The sequence below is a fragment of the Carcharhinus amblyrhynchos genome, chromosome 3 (genome assembly GCF_965287045.1).
Source record: "Carcharhinus amblyrhynchos chromosome 3, sCarAmb.v2.hapA, whole genome shotgun sequence".
Classification (NCBI taxonomy): domain Eukaryota; kingdom Metazoa; phylum Chordata; class Chondrichthyes; order Carcharhiniformes; family Carcharhinidae; genus Carcharhinus; species Carcharhinus amblyrhynchos.
In genome coordinates this window covers 71140538-71163822 of record NC_137326.1, presented here as the reverse complement: position 1 = coordinate 71163822, position 23285 = coordinate 71140538, and the positions used below count along the sequence as shown (strand labels likewise).

Below are 23285 nucleotides of genomic sequence, written 5' to 3'. Positions count from 1 at the left end.
TAAGGGAAGATATAGGCTCCAAAGAGTAGAACGTGGAATCGTTGTGGGTGGAGATAAGGAACAGTAAGGGGAGGAAGACGCTGGTGGGTGTGGTCTATAGACCCCCAAATAATAACTTGGAGGTGGGGTGGGCTATAAACAAGCAAATAAATGATGTGTGCAGAAATGGAGTGGCGATAATTATGGGGGATTTCAATCTGCATATTGATTGGTTGACGCAAGTCAGACGCGGTGGGCTTGAGGTAGAGTTCTTGGAATGCTATAGGGATAGTTTCCTTGAACAGTGTGTGACGGAACCAACGAGGGAGTGAGCTATCTTACATCTGGTGTTATGTAACGAGGCAGGAAGAATTAGGGATCTTGTTGTGAGGGATCCTCTTGGGACAAGCGATCATTGTATGGTTGCATTTTTGATGCTGATGGAGGATGAGAAAGTAGGGTCCCGAACCTGTGTCCTCTGTTTGAACAGAGGGGAGTACGATAGGATAAGAGAGGAATTGGCAAATGTAGATTGGGGATGCAGATTGGTTGGTAGGACTGCTGAGGAACAGTGGAGGATCTTTAAGGAGATCTTTCTCAGTGCTCAGCAGAAATATATTCTGATGGTAAAGGAGGAATGTAGGAGAAGGGATAACCAGCCGTGGTTATCAAAGGAAATAAAGGAGAGTATTAAAAGCTGATGCGTTTAGAGTGGCTAAAAGTAGAGGGCGATTAGGAGATTGGGAGAGGTTTAAAAATCAACAAAGAATGACTAAGAAGTTGATAAAGAAAGGAAGGATAGACTATGAAGCTAAACTAGCACTAAATATAAAAAAGGACAGCAAGAGTTTTTACAAATATATAAAGAGGAGGAGGCTGGCTAGAGTGAATGTTGGACCCTTAGAGGATGAGAGGGGGGATTTAGTGGTGGGAGATGAGGAAGTGGCGGAGGCCTTAAATAAGTTTTTTGCCTCGGTCTTCACGGAGGAGGATGCGAATAGTTTGCCGCGTATTAAAGATAGAAGGATGGTAGGAGTTGAGGGCCTGAATGCGATTACTGTCACTAGAGAGGTAGTACTTGATAGACTAACGGGAATGATGGTGGACAAGTCCCCAGGACCGGATGGAATGCATCCCAGGGTTCTGAAGGAAATGGCAGAGGTGGTGGTAGATGCCTTAGTGATTATTTACCAAACTTTGCTGGATTTCGGGGAACTGACGGAAGATTGGAAAACGGCTAATGTTATGCCGCTGTTCAAAAAAGGTAGCAGACAAAAGGCAGGGAATTATAGGCCGGTTAGTTTAACATCTGTAGTTGGAAAAAATGCTTGAATCCATCACCAAAGAAGAAATAGCGAGGCACCTAGAAAAGAATGGTTTGATAGAGCAGACACAGCACGGATTCACTAAGGGGAAGTCGTGTTTGACAAATTTATTGGATTTCCATGAGGATGTGACAAGTGCGGTAGACAGAGGGGAACCGGTGGATGTGGTGTTTCTCGATTTTCAAAAGGCGTTTGATAAGGAGCCACACAAAAGGTTGCTTCAGAAGGTTAGGGGGCATGGAGTTGGGGGTAAGGTGTTAACGTGGATAGAGGATTGGTTGTCTAATAGGAGGCAGAGAGTTGGTATCAATGGGTGCTATTCTGATTGGCAGTTGGTGACTGGTGGAGTGCCGCAGGGATCGGTGCTGGGGCCTCAGCTATTTACCATTTATATAGATGATCTGGAGGAGGGGGCTAAGTGTAGGGTGACGAAATTTGCTGATGACATGAAGGTGAGTGGAAAAGCAAATTGTGTGGAGGGTGTGGAAAGTCTGCAGAGGGATCTAGATAGGCTGAGCGAGTGGGCGAGAACCTGGCAGATGGAGTACAATGTTAGCAAGTGTGAGGTTATCCACTTTGGCAGGAATAATAGTAGGAGAGATTACTATTTAAAGGGTGAAAAGCTGCAGCATGCTACGGTGCAGAGGGACCTGGGGGTCCTTGTGCACGAGTCGCTAAAACGCAGTCTGCAGGTGCAGCAGGTCATCAAGAAGGCGAATGGAATGTTGGCATTTATAGTGAGGGGGATAGAATATAAAAGCAGGGAGGCCTTGCTGCAACTGTACAGGGCACTGGTGAGGCCGCAGCTGGAGTACTGTGTGCAGTTTTGGTTGCCGCACTTGCGCAAGGATATTTTGGCCTTGGAGGGAGTGCAGAGGAGGTTCACTAGGCTGATACCGGAGATGAGGGGGTTAGACTATGAAGAGAGGCCAAATAGACTGGGTCTGTACTCGTTGGAGTTTAGAAGGATGAGGGGGGATCTTATAGAGACGTATAAGATAATGAAAGGGATGGATAGGGTAGAAATAGAGAGATTCTTCCCACTCAGAAAGGAAAGCAGGACTAGAGGGCACAGCCTCAAGATGGGGGGGGGGGGGGGGGCAGTTTAGAACAGAGTTGAGGAGGAACTTCTTCACTCAAAGGGTGGTGAATCTCTGGAATTCTCTGCCTGTTGTTGAAGTGGTGGAGGTTACCTCGCTAAATATATTTAAGTCACGGGTAGATAGGTTTTTGACAGACAAGGGAAATTAAGGGTTATAGGGAGAAAGTGGGAAAATGGAACTGATCCACTTCAGATCAGCCATGATCTTACTGAATGGCGGGGCAGGCTCGAAGGGCTAGATGGCCTACTCCTGCTCCTATTTCTTATGTTCTTACCCAGTCTCGTCTTCTTTTAGTCAGTATCCTCTATTATTACATCATATTCCCACTTGGCTATCTGTATCAAGCACTGCAAACTTAATTCTGATATTACAAGGCACCTTTCAAAAAGAGCTTCTGAAATGCAGTCACTATTGCAACACAAAAGAATGTAACAATTTGTGCAGAGTAATATCCCACAAATAATAAGGAGGAAACATAATAAAATTTTACTGATGTAATTGGGTGGTGAATGTCTACCAGGATATCTGCAGAGCGCCTCTGTTCTTCAGCTGGTGCCATGCATTCTTTTACAAGGAGCTGGAGAGGCCCTCGAAAAAAAAACTAAAAATTAGTTGAAACATGAGCTCAGATTTGGTGCTCAAATCTTGGAGTTGGGTTTGAGCCCTGCTGATGCGCAGTAGGTTTTTCCACCCACTGAAATTGGCCCTGCCCCAAATCAGTTTTACTTTGGATTGCTCCTTATACTTTTCTACAGCTAACCGAAACATAATGATACTGTACTCACTTTATCCGAAGCACCCTGAACTCTCACTGCCAAACAAGAGGAATCACAGTAAATATATAAATATTTATAAATCTTTAACTTCCTTTAGCTATAGTAAAGGACAGTACACTTAATAATGCATCCTGAACAGTTGTTGCCCTCCTCCCAGAAGTGTGATGTTGGGTCAACTCTGCTGAAGACCAATTCAGTACAAGTATTGTAAAAATAGAGTAAGCCCAAGGCTATAATTGTGCACAGTAACAATGTTCAGTTTCAGGTCTCTTATCTGTCATTGTAATCAGTACCTTCCTACCTCGCACACTGAGGCAAGGGCTGTCACATGATTAACTGACTTCAGATAAGATGCTGCGATAGATAACTATCTACCCACAAAACTCAACTTAAAATTGACATTTTCCATTTGAATCATTGATCTATTCTTTTTCCAGATGGCTGCATCACTTTTGCTCCACAATGTGCACTAGTTATATACAAGCAATTGCCCAGAACCAAACTAAAATACCATAAACTCATCCTACCTCTACTTTTACAAGCATGGTTCCTATGTCCTTAAGAGTTCTGTCGATAGGGGCAAAGCACAGTGGAGCAGCGTGCAAAACAGTGGGTGATACAACAGCTTGCTTTACGTCGTACCTTCAACATAGTTAACTGCTTTACAAAAGAGATGGCTACAGCCTTGGGCTATTTGTAAATGAGGATATGAAAATCAATGAGTTTGTGGGTGGACGTTGGTGAGGTCAGGACGTGAGCAATTGAGTTTGGATAGGTTGGAAGTTTGCTGTAGAAGTCAAGAGGAGGGTGCCAAAGCATGAAAAGCAAGCTCGAAAGTGACAAAGCTGTTGATTAATTTTAGCAGTCATGGGTCAGATCAAAGTTTGAAGTGGAGATGGCCAGTTCTGGTGATAGATGATTTCTGACTGGAGCTCAGCACAGAATCAGTGTCAGCTTCAGTCAGTGAATAGGATGGAGTTAGTGGCTTAGAGACAAAGTTCTGATAAGAACTAAACAGATTGGGTTCAGTCTCACCTATGCCATCTTAAAGAAAGCATCATTTCATCCACAATAAATGTGCAAAGAGCATTTGGAGGAGATGAACTGCACAGATTTTGGGAAAGAACATTAGGCTTGCGTCATCACTGAAGGATGGAAGTGCATGAAAACCGTGGGAGGATGATAGGGGACAAGGCCAGGTGTGAAATCTTACACCTTGTCAGAAGTGACTGTCAAAACTCAGGAGAAGGCAGCAGATAGATTGGCTGTATTAGAATCATAGCACACTACAGTGCAGAAAGAGGCCCCTCGGCCCATCGAGTCTGCACCAAACACAATCCCACCCAGGCCCTATCCCCATATCCCCACACATTATACCCACCAATTGGAGCAGGTAGGAATAGTACCATGGAAGTGAAACGTAAAGGAAGAGGCAAGGAAAGGGGATGTAGTGAGCAATCAAACTGAAGGCTGTGCAGAGGTTGAAGACAGTAAAATTGGAGATTATGCCATGTGCTGCTACAAACTTCTTCCATAAGCATCCAATTTTTCCCTTTTCCCTCTCTTTTCTACTTTTTCCAATTTATGGAAGGTGAAAATAGGGATTTCAGCCAGAAGTGAATTGGGTACTTCAAATTTGGAAGTAATGAAAACATGGATCAGATGCCTAATTCAGAACTTCAAAAGAACATAGACAGGTTGGTGGAATAGGCATAAGTGGCAGATGAAGTTCAAGGTGGAAAAATGTGAGATGATACGTTTTGACAGGGAGAACGTGGAGAGACAATACAAAATAAAGTGTCAAAATAATGCAGAAAAGGGAAGCCAGCAGAAGAAGAAAATGCCAGACAGCAATAAGTATTAGAACGATAGCAGATATTCTGTAACCTCATGTTCCTTGCAGTTCTGCTGTAAGCTTCTGTAATGAAAGAGTAATTGATTGTGCAATACAGGAAACAACATTAGTGCTCGGGGACAGGTTGAAATTCGTTATAAGAGATTACCTCTTTGAAGGTGAAGGCAGCCTATGTTCTCTGCATTCTGCTAATCTGATCAGCATGCACACACGAACCTTCAGCTCGACAGACTGATTTCACAGAAATACATTTTGGAACTGTGAATTAAAGTAACAGCCTTCTTGCCATTTTGCAAGATCTGACACACACTGACAGGTGAAATATAGGCAAGTTGAAGGGGACCAATGGTTAATCTTAGCATAGTTTTAAATCATGGGTTAGGATTCCTTTATTGTGCTGGTGAGGCAGCTCAAAAAGGTCTTACTACAAACTGTACCCTGTGCCGTTGGAGACATCGGAGAGCAGGAGCTTTGGAAAATTCCCTTATAATAACCATAGTTTTATAATGGAAACTGGTTAAATCTGCAGCAATCAGGGTGATGCTGAAACATCAGAGTACAACCTCGGAATATTTCTAGTCCAGTTGCTGAAGAGATAATCTTCAGTAAATAGACTGTTACACCAAAAATGGTGAATGAACAGCACTCACTGCTAACATGACTCACTGGCAAAGTCTCTAACATGTGCTTTGATACCACACGCAAATGACTACATCACAGTTAACTGTCTTACTTTATCAAGCATTTCTAGTCAAGCCCCACTCCAAGACTCGAGCCTAATCTAATCTGACTCAACAGTGCAGCAATGAGAGAATGTTAGTTACAGTGTCAGAGGTTAAATTTTCTGACATAAAACAGAAGCCATAACACCATAAGACACAGGAACAGAATTAGATCACTTGGCCCACTGAGTCTGCTCCGCCATTCAATCATGGCTGGTATTTTTCTCATCCCCATTCTCCCGTCTTTTCCCATAACTCCTGATCCCCTTATTAATCAAAAACCTATCTATCTCTGTCCTAAAAACATTTAATGTCCAGGCCTCCACAGTCTTCTGCGGCAAAGAGTTCCACAGCTCCACCATTCTCTGGCTGAAGAAATTCTTCCTCATCTCTGTTTTAACACAAAGTATTTTACACATGGACGTATTTTACATAGAGTGGTGGGAGCCTGGAATGCACTGCCAAGCAGGGTAGTGGAGGCGGACACGCTGGGATCGTTTAAGACTTATCTGGATAGTCACATGAGCAGACTGGGAATGGAGGGATACAGAAAAATGGTCTAGATGGACCAATGAGCAGCGCAGGCTTGGAGGGCCGAAGGGCGCGTTTCCTGTGCTGTATTGTTCTATTTGTTCTAAAGGATCGTCCCTTTAGCCTGAAGTTGTGCCCTCTGGTTCTAGTTTTTACGACTAGTGAAAACATTCTCTCCACACCCAGGCATCATCTGTTTGGTCAAGAGAACACAAACAATCCATCGCAATGATTAAAGAGGATCATAAAGTTCTCCTAGTTTGCTCCCCTCCCCTACCCAGCATCAGCAAAACAGATTAATTAACAGATCACTTGTCACGCTGGTGCACAAGTTAAGTGTTCTGGTTGTGTGCATATAGCCAAACCAAGCAGTTCAAAAATAAATCATTGGTCGTGAAGCACTTCTGATATCCTAAGGGCGAGGGGCTCATTCCATCAACACAAGTTTCTTTTTTGCTCACTTGATCTGCATTACTTTGCCAAAAAGAATCACTGACTTGCAAAAGACACCTGCTTTCAGAAGTATACTGGTTCAGAAGTATACTGTTTGACTATTTGGCAACAAGATTGGTGTTTACACTACTAGAGATTTGGGTCGAAAGGATCACTTCAGGCAGCATGTTACTGCCTCAAACTGCAGGCGCACCACCTTGTGGTAAACTGGGATAAAATGAAATGTTTGCAAAACATTGAGAAAGAGGACAAAGCACAACCTTTTAACTTCTTAAAGCTTAAGATATTGGTGACTAGTGGAGTGCCGCAGGGATCGGTGCTGGGGCTCAGCTATTTACCATTTATATAGATGATCTGAAGGAGGGAGCTGAGTGTAGGGTGACAAAATTTGCTGATGACACAAAGATGAGTGGAAAAAGAAAATTGCGTGGAGGGTATGGAAAGTCTGCAGAGAGATCTGGATAGGCTGAGCGAGTGGGCGAGGACCTGGCAGATGGAGTACAATGTTAGCAAGTGTGAGGTTATCCACTTTGGCAGAAATAATAATGAGGGATTATTATTTAAAAGGCGAAAAGCTGCAACATGCTACAGTGCAGAGGGACCTGGGGGTCCTTGTGCACGAGTTGCAAAAACCCAGTCTGCAGGTGATCAAGAGGGCGAATGGAATGTTGGCCTTTATAGCGAGGGGGATAGAATATAAAAGTAGGGAGGTCTTGCTGCAACTGTACAGGGTACTGGTGAGGCCGCACCTGGAGTACTGTGTGCAGTTTTGGTCGCCGCACTTGTGGAAGGATATATTGGCCTTGGAGGGAGTGCAGAGGAGGTTCACTCGGCTGATACCGGAAATGAGGGAGTTGGACTATGGAGAGAGACTAAATAGACTGGGTCTGTACTCATTGGAGTTTAGAAGGATGAGGGGGGATCTTAAAGAGACGTGTAAGATAATGAAGGGGATGGATAGGGTAGAGGTAGCGAGATTCTTCCCACTTAGAAAGGATAGCGGGACTAGAGGGCAGAGCCTCAAGATGGGGGGGATGGGGTCAGTTTAGATCAGAGTTGAGGAGGAACTTCTTCACTCAAAGGGTGGTGAATCGCTGGAATTCTCTCCCCGTTGAAGTGGTGGAGGCTACCTCGCTAAATATATTTAAGTCACGGGTACATAGGTTTTTGATAGACAAGGGAATTAAGGGTTATGGGGAGAAAGCGGGAAACTGATCCACTTCAGATCAGCCATGATCTTATTGAATGGCGGGGCAGGCTCGAAGGGCTAGATGGCCTACTCCTGCTCCTATTTCTTATGTTCTTTTATTCCTAGTTTAGCTGTCTCAATTCAGCAGTGTCTGGCACTGTGTTACTAAGGCACTCTGTTACTCATGTACTGAATGCATACCGTGAAATGAATACAGTTTGCTAAGTTGAACCATATTCCTGGAACAATGGAGAATATTAAAAAAGGATTTACAAGTAGTAAATATAATCATATAAAACAGTCACCAATAAATCCATGAAGGATTTCAGGGAAAAGCTCTTAAAGTGGTTAGAATATGAAAGCTTCTACCACATGGAATGGTTGAGACAAATAGCACAGATGAATTTAAAGGAAAGCTACAAAAGTACATTGGAAATAAAGAAATAGAAGGGTATAGCTAAGGTGAGATGAAGTATGGTAGGAGGAGGTTCGTGTGGGGCATAATCAATGGCATCAGTGTACCAGGTTAAATTACCTGTTTCTGTGCTGTACAATTCTATAAACCAAGTTTTTTTGTGCTTTTATTCCTTGGTTCAAATGCACTTTTGAACAACAAAACCTTTTGCAATCTACTGCATCATACAAAGGGAAAGAGCTGGGCCAAGCAGATTTAATCAGCATCTCAAACAGTGCTGCCAGGAGGAGGAGGAAATGGCTGAGTTTCTTCAAACGTAAACAGGGCTGACTTGACAATAACAACACAGATTTAAAAGAACTGCTGAAGGAGGAGGCACTGCAAGAGTGCAAAGCTGAAAAACCTTAGTAGATGGATAGACTGAAAGAGAGTCAAGTGCAATTAAATAAAACACACACTTCTGAGAAAGTTTGTTCCTGATTATTGCACATTTTTAATCATAGGCCATAATATACATGTAGCAGAGTACCTAATGACATATTTTGCTTGCCAGATTGTTGAGAGCGTTGAGCTGATAATATCACAAGGGGAAAAGGGTTTCTGTGATCTAAGGGAACAGGTTAAGCAACTGTAAATCTCCTTAACCAAAACAGATAGTTGAACTGCAAAATTTATAATGCAGGAGCAAACAGGAAAGTGTCAATTAGAGGTGAATTCAAAATCAAATTGGGTGCAAAAGAAGAAACAGAGAAAAAAATGGTTTGAGAGCAAACAAAGAGAGAAAGGAAAAGGAAATTTAAACATTTAAAACTTAAACAGTTTTAAAATTTCACTGCAGTGCTGTAAAATGCTGCTTTCATTTGGTTAACAGCAATAAAAATGAATATAGAATCAGAAGTTGTAGGGCAGAGGAACAGAATATTTAACTTCAACCAGAGGCTATTCAATCCATTTTCTGCACCTTGTAAATTTTACAGAATTAGAGAGCAGCCTAATTAAGGACGACCACTTGCAATTTTTTCAAAGGCACCTTTGCACAAAACGTTTGAGGGAGCAATGCCAAATTGAACAGTGTTCCCCATATTTATGCTACACTAATAGTAATTGACCTGCAGCCCTTCAGGAAACTGAGTGCGGCCCAACCAGTCTCATGGTTGCCAGATTTGGCTGGTTTCTGTAGTTTCGTTTCCTACTGGTATGACTAAACTGATATGTACACAATCAAGGGTACATGAAGTGAGACGTGTACTGATTGCTCACACCATTGAATGTAAGCATTCTCTGTGTATCCAATCAAACCCTAAATATTTTTGCTTTTACCATTCAAAGTTGATGACAGTTCTATTAATTTATAACTGATTAAGAATTTTCTATAATTCGTTATGAAATTTTTGGTACAGGGAGGCACAGTGGTTAGAAACAAGAGAAGGATTTCAGAGCTTCCAGACCTTAGCAGCTGAAGGTATAGCCACCAATGGTGAAGCAATTAAAATCAAGGATGCGCAAGTGGCCAGAACGGGGGGAGTGCAGAGATGTTGGGATGATGTTATGGAAGGATTTGAAAACTAGAATTCGACTTTTAAAACTGAGTTGCTGTTAGACTGGAGGCCAATGTAGGTCAGCAAACATGGAGATGATGAGTGTGGCTCAGTGCAAGTTAGGATAAGGGCAAAGTTGAGGATGGCCTTACATTTATGCAAGATGGAAAACGGGAAGCCCACCAGGTAATGCTGGAACCGTCAAGCCAACACATGGATGAGAGTTTCAGTATCAGACAAGATAGCACAAGGTGTTGAGTGATTCTACAGGAGGTGAATATAAGTGACCTTAGCAATTGTATGGATATGTGGTCAGAGGCTTTTCTGGGGTCAAATATGACAAGGAGGAGGAAAGAAAGAGCAAACAGACCAAGAAAGGTGGAGAGAATCTGTTGAAGCACATTAAAGAATGAGGAGAAATAAGGAAGGGGAGTGACAATGAGAGCAGCTAGACTGAAACAACAACATAAATTAATTATATCCATGCAAATAGAGAGGGAGACAGGGTTAAACCCAAAAAGAGAGACAGCAAGAATTAAAGTGAAAGACAAGCAATATTTAGAAAGATCTTTCTTCTATTTGCCTTTTTGCAAAGTCATGGGGAAAATCCAGCTGTAAAACAGAAAGACTTATGGATGGCTGCCACCTGAGGCCCTATGAAGCTTCAACACTTAACAGCTTACATTCCACAGAATCTTTTACAAGATTAAAGCATCCCAAAGCATTTCTCGATCAATGAGGTGTAGCCACTGTTCTAACAATTTCTGAAGTACAAAGTTCCCAAAATGGCAATGAGATAAATGACATAACGTCATTTAAAAAAAACAAGCTTATCAAGGGATAAATATTAACCAGTATGCTCATAGCAATGCTAATTCACAGGTCAATGAATGACTGCCCTGAGCATAAAGCATAGTATCCTTTCCACTTTTGGCATCGTACCGTAAAAGAAGATTAACTCCCTATTCCTCTACAATCACCTGATACACAAGAATATTATTTAGTCCCACAAGCTTGTTTCACCATTCAATTAGATAAGGCTCACATGTAATAATACAACCAAAACTGGCCTCTTGCTGGCTTTAAAAATAAATTGTTTATTTGTAGGATAATGGGACTCAAAGTGACTTATTTTCCATTAGCCAGAGTGCAGAATAGTAACTGTATTTTGAAGACACCTGCCCCTCAGTTTGGAACAAGTTCAGAAAGGCTCTTTCTGAGTCAATGTGATTCTGTAGCCAGATTACTCAAAACATTCAATGTTCTTTGGATTTTGAAAAACAGCTCACTTCAGGCTGGCACTTCTCCTTTATGTCTTAGGTAGCAGTTAAATATCTTCAATATACGTGAGCCCCAGCTTCACAGGAGTTCTTTATATGACGAGGGACAACTCTTCTCTCAGATTTGTCGAAGTATCAGGTGATTATTTGCAGTTTTATGCTTTGGGATCACTGGGAAATTTCAAGGAAGTTTTAAAATGGTAAAATGCCCCCAGGGCCTTTACATGAGTGTTATCAGGCAAAATTTGACATTAAGCCACATAGACTGGTGTTGGAACAGATGACCAATACCTTGGTCATTGATAAGGCTTAAAGAGTCTTGAAAAAAAATGTTATGATGGTGAAGAGATTTAAGGTGTAAATTCCAGAGATTAAGGGTTTGACAGCTGAAGGCATGGTTGGCATTGATGGGATCATTAAAATCTGGCCTGTTCGTAAGGCCAAATTGCAACAGTTGCAGATATCACAGGGTTGGATTGCTGGAGGAGATTACAGAGGTAGGAAGTGACAGAGTCATGGAAGAATCTTGAAACTGAGGCATTAGTTATGTTAGGGATAACTTAATACAAACCAGGACACACGCAACAGAACTTTGCATGATCTCAAGTTTATGGAGAACAGGACATAAGAAACTGGTCAGGTATCTAAGAACAGTAGGTCTAGAGGTAGAAAAGGCATGCATGAGGCTTTTGCAGCAGATGAGCTGAGGCAGGGGCAGAATCAGATGTTGTTAGAAGTAGAAATAAGCAGCCTTATTTATGGCACAATTATGTAGTCAGAAGCTTTGCGAGAGTTAAATATACTGCCAAAGTTGCAAACAGTTCAGCTGTAAGACTGAGAGTGGAGTTGGAGTGGATCCTTACAGCCAGAATGTGAAAAGCCATTCACCCTTACAATCTTGTCTGGTTTTCAATATGAGTTCAGTGAAAGACAAGGCAGCCTGCCAATCCATTGTAACATTTAAATCAGTCAAAATACAACACATAAACAGAAATAATTATCAATACTGTATCGGCCTAACTGCCAACTTGGGAGTAAAGAGTGTTAACATAGGAGAGGTGAGATAATACACAATAGGGCAATAAAACCTTTGGCGCAATAAAAGGAATACATCCAAAGGCTTTATACCCATTCTTACCTGCTGGACACGAGGCTCTTTTGCAAAGGACATTCGAGCGATAGATTGAGACGCGAGTGTCAGTTCCTGATCTTTCACTTCCCCTTCTTCAATTTCCACAATACCTTGGGTCAGAACAAAAACGTCAGCTCAAAAAAATTCAAACGTCAAAACCGCCTGATAAAGGAATCAAAAAATCCACAGTATTGTGTTCAAAAATCTGATACGCCAATAAGAAGGTGGGCATTAACAGCAATCTTGCCTGCTGCTCAGTCTAATTCCACAGCAAGAAACACTTGCTGAATAACATTTGAACAATTAGTGCAACATTGAACACATGATTATAGACAAACATAATGCAGAATATTTTCACAAGGTACACTAACACGCAGAGCTGGTATCAACCTGTTCTAGTTATAATACATGAAGGGCAGACATTTGAACTGGAGCAAGGAGGAACCATTACTTTGAAAGCTGAGAAGAATCATAGCAAAGAATTTCACAGTGATTAAGACAACAGCCATCTTTGTTTGGTTTTTCTCATTCCTTGAATGCCGCTGTACCATATTTGAATAGGTTGTCATCCGAGACAACACTGTGAAACTATCCCTCTAAAAGACACTTTACGTTACAACAATGTAGCCAAGGACAATTGTGTACTGCATTCCCTAAACTCATATTATATATACATATGCACACCTTTTTGTTGTCCATTTCCGATCGTCCTTGAACTGAGAGATGCTAATGTGACGCAGTGGTTAGCACTGATGCCTCACAGAACCAAGGACCTAGGTTCAACTCCCAGCTTGGGTCACTGACCGTGTGGAGTTTGCACATTCTCCCCCGTGGGTTTCCTCCGGGTGCTCCGATTTCCTCCCACAGTCCAAAAGGCATGCTGCTTAGGTGCATTACCATTCTAAATTCTCAGTGTACCCAAAAAGGCACAGGAGTGTGACTGGAAGATCTTCACAGCAACTTCATTGCAGAGTTAATGTGAGCCTACTTGTGACACTAATGAATAATGAGGCCATTTCTGAGGAAAGTTAAGAGTCCATCACATTACTGTGGATCTAGATTTACATCTGTATCATATCAGCTAAAGGACTTTAGTGAAACAGATTGTTTTTACAACAATCGGAGATAGTTGTCATGGTCACCATTATTGAAACCATGAAATGCATTTTTTTTTGTCAAATAAATAAAATTTAAAATAAATTCTATCAGCTGCCATAATGGTACTGTATGCTTTTAGGTCTAATAAAGATAGGATATATTCAGTAAATGGCAGAACCCTTAGGAGCATTGAAAGGCAGAGGGATCTGGGTGTACAGGTACACAGGCCACTGAAAGTGGCAATGCAAGTGGAGAAGATAGTTAAGAAGGCATATGGCACACTTGCCTTCATCGGCCAGGGCACTGAGTTTAAAAATTGGCAAGTCATTTTGCAGCTTTATAGAACCTTAGTTAGGCTGCACTTGGAACATAACGTTCTATTCTGGTCACCACACTACCAGAAGGATGTGGAAGCTCTGGAAAGGGTACAGAAAAGATTTATAGGATGTTGCTTGGTATGGAGGACATTAGCTATGAGGAGAGGTTGGAGAAATTTGATTTGTTCTCACTGGAACGACTGAAGTTGACGGGTGACCTGATAGAAGTCTACAAGATTATGAAGGGCAAAGACAGAGTGGATAGACAGAAGCTTTTTCCCCCAGAGTGGAAGGGTGAATCACTGGGGGCATAGGTTTAAAGCAGGCACGTTTTTTCCACAGTGGAAGCAGATATGATAATGAGATTTAAGACACGTCCGGACAAATACATGAATAGGACGGGAATAGAGGGATATGGTCCGCGGAAGGGTCAGGGATTTTATTTCAGTCAGGCAGCATAGAAAGAATCATAGAAACCCTACAGTGCAGAAAGAGGCCCTTCAGCCCATCTAGTCTGCGCCGACCACAATCCCACCCAGGTCCTACCCCCATATCCCTACATAATTTACCCACTAATCCCTCTAACCTACAAATTTCAGAACACTAAGGGTCAATTTAGCACGTCCAATCAACCTAACCCGCACATCTTTGGCGTGTGGGAGGAAACCGGAGCACCCGGAGGAAACCCACGCAGACATGAGGAGAATGAGCAAACTCCACACAGACAGTGACCCGAGCCAGGAATCAAACCCAGGTCACTGGAGCTGTGAAGCAGCAGTGCTAACCACTATGCTACCATGCTGCATGGTTGGTGCAGGCTTGGAGGGCCAAAGGGCCTATTCCTGTGCTATAATTTTCTTCGTTCTTTGTTGAACCTGAGTCCTCAGAGTGACGTAACCTGGTCCTTTGGATGGTAACACTGCTATGCCATCATCACCCCTGTAAATGACCCAATCTATCTTGTAATAGTAGCAGAACATTCAAATGCATTGTTGGAACAATGATCTTCAAGCCTGCTCACTGCACTATATTGTGACTTGAGTTCAGCAGCAAAAGTGACTTGGACCTACCCCTTGGTTAGCTGTGTGCACTTCCATGGTTACAATAACAAAAAATGATCCGACATGTTTTTGCCTTCCTTCCCACAGGCTCACTGAAGGCTGGTGTGGAAAGCAACTTTCTGCATGCTCAGAGGAAAACAGGCCTAATTTTATTGAATCTGCCTTTGACAGGCCTATGAGAGAACAGGGGCCGACAATATAGACAGATGTACACAAGCTCAAATTTATGGAAATATACCTTTAGTTTCTAGCATCAGAAAATGCTCATGTGTCACACTTGCAGTAAATTTCGTCCTGGAGTGAAGCTCAGTTATTCCCAAAGATTTGGAATCTAGAAAATTGAGGGGTGATCCTATTAAATTGTAAGATTCTGATGGGATTTGACAGGGCGGATTCTGGGAGGATGTTTCTCCTTGTGGGGAAATCTAAAACGAGAAATCTATGGATGATAAAAGGTTTTTGGACTATTGGGCTTATCCCTCAGGAAATCCAATCTGCCATCTACCTGCAACTGAGTGCTTTCAAGTATTGAATCACATTACTCAATAGCACCTCACTTCTAAATTGAAGTTCTGGATACAAAACTCTCTATCACCTTGAAGGTGTGAAATAGACTTAACAGCAGTATCATGGAAGTCCTTCATTCTTACCAACATCTTTTTTTGAATGATACATTAAACCAAGGCCCATCTGTCTGCTTAAATACCTGGCAGTATCAAAGGCAACTTCCATTCATATAGCACCTCTAACTTAGTAAATGGCCCAAGGTATTTCACAAAGACATAGCAAAAACAAGACTATGAGCCAAATATTAAGATATTTGAAGGAGCTGACCAAAAATTGGATGGAAGAAATAAGTTTAAAAGAGGGACTTACAGAAGGCTTGCTGAAGCCTTGGCAGATGGGCAAATGTGGGGGAGTTGCAAAAATGGGGTTGAGGCAATAAAAAAAAGAAATGAGAGAGATAAGGTGTGTGTTGAGGCCAAGAATTTAAATACATGGATAAGCCTTTTAATTTTATTGAGGCAAAGGCCTAGTGGTATTATCGCTAGACTATTAACCAGGAAACTCAGCTAATATTCTGGGAACCCAGATTTGAATCTCACCATTGCAGATGATACAATTTTGAATTCAATTGGAACTGAGAATCTACTGATGACCATGAAACTAATTGCTGGAAAACCCCATATGATTGACTAATGTCCTTTAGGGAAGGAAAATTGCCATCCTTACCTGGTCTGGCCTACACATAACTCCAGAGCCCACAGCAATGCAGTTGACTCTCTGGACCCATGTAAGTCAACAAGCACAGAAATGAGCTGCACTTGCTGTAAGACAGGATACCAGCTTCAGAGTTTTGGGTAAGCTAATGATTGGAGAATGATCAGCCAGCCGACAATATCAACTGGTAGGGGAACTAAGAAGAGGAATTCCAGTTCACACAAAATGTAAAGAAACAATAGCTAAATAAACAAAAAAATGCAAAGAATCTTTCCTTTGCAGTAGCCAATTAAATTATACTTTACAACTAACACGCTCTTGATTTCCCTCTGCAGTAATATTCGGAAACTATTTTGAGCAGTACCTGTGTTTTGGGCATTGATGAATGCCACCTTGTTAGTGCCAGGCTTGATTCTAATAAAGCCACACTCTCTATGCATTGGCTTCTTGGTTTCAGGATTGAATGCATTAAATCTGTAAAATAAACAGGGAAAGTTAGTCCAAGTATGAGCTGAAGGATTAACCTCCATTTACCAGTAACAATTGCAAACAGAAGGCCGAATTTCTTGGGCACAACCAAAGCAAGATTATCAGCATATAAAATAATTCTTCCTAAACACTAGATCTCCACGTTGACAGTGCAACAGACAATAATCATTGATTTATTGTGGACAAGCACAACCTAGTAAATTTCTAGTTCAAACTTAGTGGTCTGTTTTAGCTCAACATCATTTTTAAAATAGGACATTACATTCAGTAGTCCCTTTATTCAATTTTGAATGGACCTATCTTGCATTAAGTTGATCTTTCTTTACACCCTAGCTATGACTGTAACACTACATTCTTCATCTGTCAGTTCTTTCTCTGTGAATGGTATGCTTTTCTTATAGCATGCAAGAAACAATATTTTTCACTGTATGCTAATTCATGTGACAACAATAAATCAAATCAGTGTACTATTTTCTATAAAAGGATGTGCAGACAGTGCTTTACATACGACTTTCCTCAGCTAGCAAGAGAAGCTTTCAGCTTTTATGCACTTTCTCCACAGCAGTACAACAAAACCTGTAAACTCATTATGTGGTAAAACATAGTTGCTTGCCATTTGCAGTGTAGTAAGCTGGGGCAATCATTGTCATAATATTCCTAAACCCCAAACCCTCAGCTGTTCGTAAAAGCATCGACATAAAACAGCCGTGCAGCTCAATGCTTTGAGGCTATATAGAATTTTCTCGTAGAAGTAGGTCCATGTGAGTTTTGCCTCACCTTACCTGATCTCACCTATCAAAATACCCTTCTACTCATTTCTCTCTCATGTTTATCAAGCTTCTCTTTATATGTATCCACGTTATTGGCCTCAATCATCCTTACAGTATTGAGTTCCATGTTTTAAACATGATTAAGGTAAGTTCCCTCTGAGGATTACAGCACATAGGCATTCTAAAATAAATAGAGACAGGTTTTCCTCCCTGACTATTGAGCTGCTTGGATGCAGCTAATATAGCAGGCAGGGGAAAATCGGATGAAGAGGAATTCACACTACTAAAAGCATCAACTGAGCAAAGAATCAAGCTGACTCCTTTATTCCCACCCTTCCCAACCCAGTTTGCCAGTGTTCAATATAGTTCCAATAGCACAAGGCACAGAACAGGTCAAGCTACCTCATATATTGCAAGGAATAACACTGCCAACTACTCATCTGTGGCCATCTGCCTAGCCTACATATAACACTTTCTCTTGCAAAGCATCAACACTACCTGCTTACTTTATGTGTTAAGATGTATTAGCAAAAGAAACTACCTCCTTTGACAACAATTGTTCTTCACTAATTTGGGAAAACCAATTCTCACGCTTCTGACTGGCAGCCGTTAGATGACTATATTGTTGGAAACCAGACTGTAGCTGTGAGGGGAAAAAAAAAGACATTCTGACTTACGAGAAGTTCAGCATGGGTTGTCCAACATGTGTGATCTGGACTTCCTCCAAATATTTGAAAGGTTTGATGGTTGGGTAAGTTCCTTCACCCAAGGGCTCAGAAATCCAGCTTCCCAACATCCAAGAAAGAGGCTCAACAGCTGGATTCAAACAAACTACAGAGGGGGAAAATGAAAAATCATGGTAAAAATAAAATTAAAAACTGAATTTCTATTGCACCTCATCAAAAGTACTTTACAACCAAGGAAGCACTACAAGTGTATTTACTGTTGTACACTAGGAAATGCAGTATTCTGTGAACATCAAGATCTCATTAGCAGTAATGAACAAATGGACAGGTAATCTGTTTCATTAGTGATATTGATTTGAGAGATAAATATTGACCAACGTAACAAGAAGAACTCCCCTGCTCTTCGAAATAGTTTTTTAAAAAATTCAATCAAGGGATGTGGCTATCACTGGCTAAGCCAGTATTCATTGCCCTTGAGAAGGTAGTGATGAACTGATTTCTTGGACCATTGCAGTCTATGTGATGTAGTTACATCCACAATGCTATTAGGAAGGCAGTTCCAGGATTTTGTCCCACCGACAGTGAAGGGACAATAATATATTTCCAAGTCAGGATGATAAGTGGCTTGGAGGAGAATTTCCAGGTGGTGGTGTTCCCATGTAGCTGCTGCCCTTATCCTTCTAAATGAAAGTGTGACGTGTATGGAATGAGCCTTGTTGAATTCCTGTAGTGTATCTTGTAGATGGTACACACTGCTGCTACCGTGCTTCAGTGGTGGAGCGAGTGAATATTTATGTATGCAGTGCTGATCAAGATGGCTACTTTGCCCTGGATAGTGTCAAGCTTCTTGAGTGTTGTTAGTGCTGCACTCATCCTAGCAAAGGGAGAGTATTCCATTGCACACCTGACTTGCGCCTTGTAGATCATGAACAGGCTTTGGGGAGTCAGGAAGCAAATTACTCACAACAAAATTCCTAGCCTTTGACCTGCCCTGGCAGTCACAGTATGTGTATGGCTAGTCAAGTTAAGTTTCTGTTCAATAGTAATCCCATAGTTTGGGATTCACAGATGGTGAAACTATTTAAAGACATGGAGGGAAAGTTACTTTCCTTCCTGGTGAGGTGATAATTGCCTGGCACTTGTGTGGGGCGAACGTTACTTCCTACTTGTCAGCCCAACCTGGATATTGTCCGGGTCTTTCTGAATTTAGGCACAGACTGGTTCAGTATCTGAGGAGTCACAAATGGTGCTGAACATTGTGTAGTCATTAGCAAATATCCCCACTTCTGACCTTATGATGGAAGGAAGGTCATTGATGAATTAGCTGAAGATGGTTGGGCCTAGGACACTATCCTGAGGAATTCCTGCAGTAATGTCACAGAGCTGAGATGACTAACCTCCAACAACCAGAACCATTTTCCTTTCTGCCACGACTCCAACCAGAGTTTTCCCCAATTCCTAATGCCTCTAGTTTTGCTTAGGCTCTTTGATGACATAATCAAATGTTGCCTTGATGTCAAGGCTAGTCACTCTCATCTCATATCTGAAGTTCAGCTCTTTTGTCCACAAAGGTTGGTGGATTTGCAGATAGTGATGAGGACCGTTGGAGGATAGAGCAGGATAGAGATCAGTTAGAGGCTTGGGTGGAAAGATGACAGCTAGAGTTTAATCCGGACAAATGTGAGCTAATGCATTTTGGCAGGTCTAATAGAGATAGGAAATATACAGAAACTGGCAGCAGAGTATTGATAGGCAGAGGGATCAGGGTATACAGGTACACAGGTCACTAAAAGTGGCAACGCAGGTAGAGAAGGTAGTCAAGAAGGCATACGGCATCCTTGCCTTCATTGGCCCTGGCATCGAGTTTAAAAATTGGCAAGTCACGTTGCAGCTTTATACAGCCTTAGTTAGGCCTTACTTGGAATACAGTGTTCAATTCTGGTCGCCACACTACCAGAAAGATGTGCAGGCTTTGGAGAGGGATTTACATTTGGAAAAGATTTACCAGGATGTTGCCTGGTGTGGAGGGAATTAGCTATGAGGAGAAATTGGAGAAGCTTGGTTTGTTCTCACTGTAATGACGAAGGTTATGGGGTAACCCGACAGAAGTCTACAAAATTATGAAGGGCATGGCCCGAGTAGATAGCCATAAGCTTTTTCCCAAGGTGGAAGAGTCAATTACTAGGGGACATCAGTTGAAGGTCCGAGGGGTATGGTTTGAAGGAGATGTACGAGCAAGTTTTTTTTTAAACACAGAGTCGGATGCCTGGAACTAGTGGAAGCAAACACAATAGTAAGCTTTAAGGGGCATTTGGACAAATACATGAATAGGATGGGAATAGAGGGATATGGTCCCCGGAAGGGTAGGGAGTTTTAATTCAGTTGGGCAGCATAGTTGGTGCAGGTATGCAGGGCCAAAGGGCCTATTCCTGTGCTGTAATTTTCTTTGTTCTCTATGCCAGCCTGCCCAATACAATGAGTGACCATCATACTGGCTTGAGCCAAACTACAACAAGGAATATTATAATGAAAGCCTTACTGTCCTATGCACAAAATGGACAGCTGCTTTATGCACTACCTGAGCCCATGTATCTTGATGCTGGGTTCCCATGCTCCAGGTACAACCATCAGCTATCAGGAAAGTCTCCTTTGGAGAGAGTTTATGGCAAGTTGTTTTATGACCACCAGTGATCCCAGCACTGCCTGAAAAGGTGAGTACAGTCCTACGTTACTAGACCAATGGTTACCACCTACTGACATATTTAAATAGGACCCGGGGGATGTTACCTTGTTATCATATAGGTTTTATGATACCAACATCCTCCTGAATTCTTGCACTAAGAGACATGAGAAAAGCACTCACTGCCAACTCCAGCACTATCTCAGTCTCATCTGATGACTCACCATTTTTGGCTGAACTTTTAGAGATCTTGGCAGAACATGCGACAATGCTCAGAACATTAAGAGCCAAATGTTGCAGATGCTAAAAATCTGTTAAAAAATAAAACCCACTGACATGATGTTGGGTGGATTTGTTCAGGTGTTTTTGCTTCTCTAGCTTACAGAATCAGAGTGGTTAGAGCAAAAAGGAGGAAATTCAGCCTGCTGTGTCCATGCTTCCCTCTGCAAGAGCAACTCAGCTACTCCCAATGTTAGGCAGACATTGACTCAACTGTGTAAACGTCTAGTTTGATGTTGGCAACGTATTCTATAGCTCAGTGTGAAAGGTGTGCTCTATAGTCACCGACCAAGTATGGTACATTCACAAAGATAATTGAACATGGAGCCCAATCTTGTATTCAGGCGCATTGCAGCTACAGCAGATCACATATGGTTGGAGAGATAATCAGGCGAGGAAGGAGTCAGTGAATTTCTAGCTGAGTGAATAGATTTGAATTGGTCAAATGAGCATGAGAAAAGAGTGCTCTAACCTAGTCTGGAGCAAGTACAAGCAGCTATTCATTAGGGCTTTATCAATGATAGTGGGTGGAACCACAATGAAGAGTGCAAGAGGTTATCAACATCTGAACACATACACAAATTAGGAGGCCATTCAGCCCCTCAAGCCTGGTCCATTATTTGATGAGACCATGGTTAATCTGATTGTGGCCTGAATTCTACTTTTTGGTCCACTTCCATAACCCTCGACTCCCTCTAACTCTGCCCTACAAATCTTCAATGACTCAGCTGCCACTGCCCTGTAAGGAAGAGAATTCCACAGATTAATGACACTCAGAATTTTTTTTCCCCTCACCTCTGTCTTAAATGGGAGACTCCTTAGTTCTAATCTCTTCTCTGAAAGGAAAATTCATCTCAGTATCCACTCTGTCAAGTCCCCCCTCAGTTTTTTGTTTCATTAAGGTCATCTCTTCTCCTGAACTTCAATGGATACAAACACAATCTGTCCAACCTTTCCTCACAAGATTAATCTATTCTTTCATGGGATGTAAGCACTGCTGGTAAGGCCAGCATTTGTTACCCATTTCTAATTGCCCTTGAACCGAGTGGCTTGCCACAGCATTTCAGAGAGTCAACCACATTGTTGTGGGTCTGGAATCACATGTAGGCAGATTTCCTTCCCGAAAGGCATTAGTGAATCAGATGGATTTTTATGACAATGATCATCATTGCTGAGGCGAAATTTTCAATTCCAGATTCACTAACTTAATTTGAATTCCATCAGCTGCCATGGTGGGATTTGAAGCCCTGTCCCACAGCATTCAACTGGTCCTCTGGATTATTAGTGACATTACCATTTCCAGGATGGCGCTGGAGCAAATTGACTTCTTGTGCCCAGCATACCTGCTAATTCTATTTTTATTCTTGTTCTACATCTGCAGTCTCTTGTTTCCTTCTATATGAACGGTATGCTTTGTCTCTATGGGGCGCAAGAAACAATACTAATGCTAATACATGTGACAATAATAAATCAGATCAAATTACTATGACACCACCTTCACTCACTTCTCCTGAAACTTCATATCGAGTACAACCAATTAGGAAACTGAAACATCCATAGAAAGACAACTTTATCATTTAATCATTCAAACTTTCCTGCAATTTGGAGTTTTTGGTAAAAAGCTCCCAAGACAGGAATGGGTGTCCCTCAAGAAACATACTCCGGGCATTTACATTAAGCAGACAGATCTGAGTCAGTATTTAAAATTTTACAATCTGTAATCTATACCATAAGTTACTTTTTAAGCTAATTTCACATGCAATTCACTTTTCTGCCAGGAATTAGTTTATGATTTATGACTTCAAAACAAAAATTAAATCAATTTGGCTGAAAGAACAGTAGAAATTGAGATAAAACTGCTCTTGGTATGTTCTCTTTTGGTCAATTTAATACTTAATGAGTTAACGTTTGTTGGTTACATTACCAATCTCAAATTATTGCCTCAGATATGCGATGCACTGCAAGTGGTGTGACAAATTATGCAGGCACTGATAAGCTGCATCTATTTGCTGCCCTCTACTGTGCCTCTCCATCATTACACCAGGAGTGACATCAGACTCCAGAGTTACTGAACATTTCTCATACAGGACTTTACGTAGAATCCTGCATTCAACATGGAAACGGGCCAGTCAGCCCAACCAGCCCGTGTCAGCATTTACCTGCCTCATTCTTTTTACCTTCAGCTTGAGTAGAAGTCCACTTCATAAAGACTGGGTCAGAGTCCCAGTATATTTATACAGCGTCTTTAATGTGAAAAGTACACCTTAGTGCTTCACAATACAGATAGTTGAGGCAATGGCTGGCAATAATCTTAGAAGGAGCAATGGGGAGTGGACCAGTTTTTAAACAGTAGAGAGGTGTTTGGGAAATCAAAAACGAGATCCAG

The 23285-nt window shown here is 41.7% G+C and overlaps 1 protein-coding gene across 3 annotated transcripts in view; it reads right to left on the bottom strand.

The window, feature by feature from the left end:
• thap4 (THAP domain containing 4) overlaps positions 1–23285 on the bottom strand; it is a 55444-nt gene that overhangs the window by 7494 nt on the left and 24665 nt on the right. For all 3 annotated transcript variants that reach the window (XM_080185191.1, XM_080185204.1, XM_080185197.1), the window contains 3 exons: positions 17932–18085; positions 16360–16469; positions 12305–12408 (listed from right to left, as the gene is read on the bottom strand). In XM_080185191.1, the coding sequence (XP_080041317.1) occupies positions 12305–12408; positions 16360–16469; positions 17932–18085 (368 nt within the window). The remainder of the gene's footprint in view (positions 1–12304; positions 12409–16359; positions 16470–17931; positions 18086–23285) is intronic.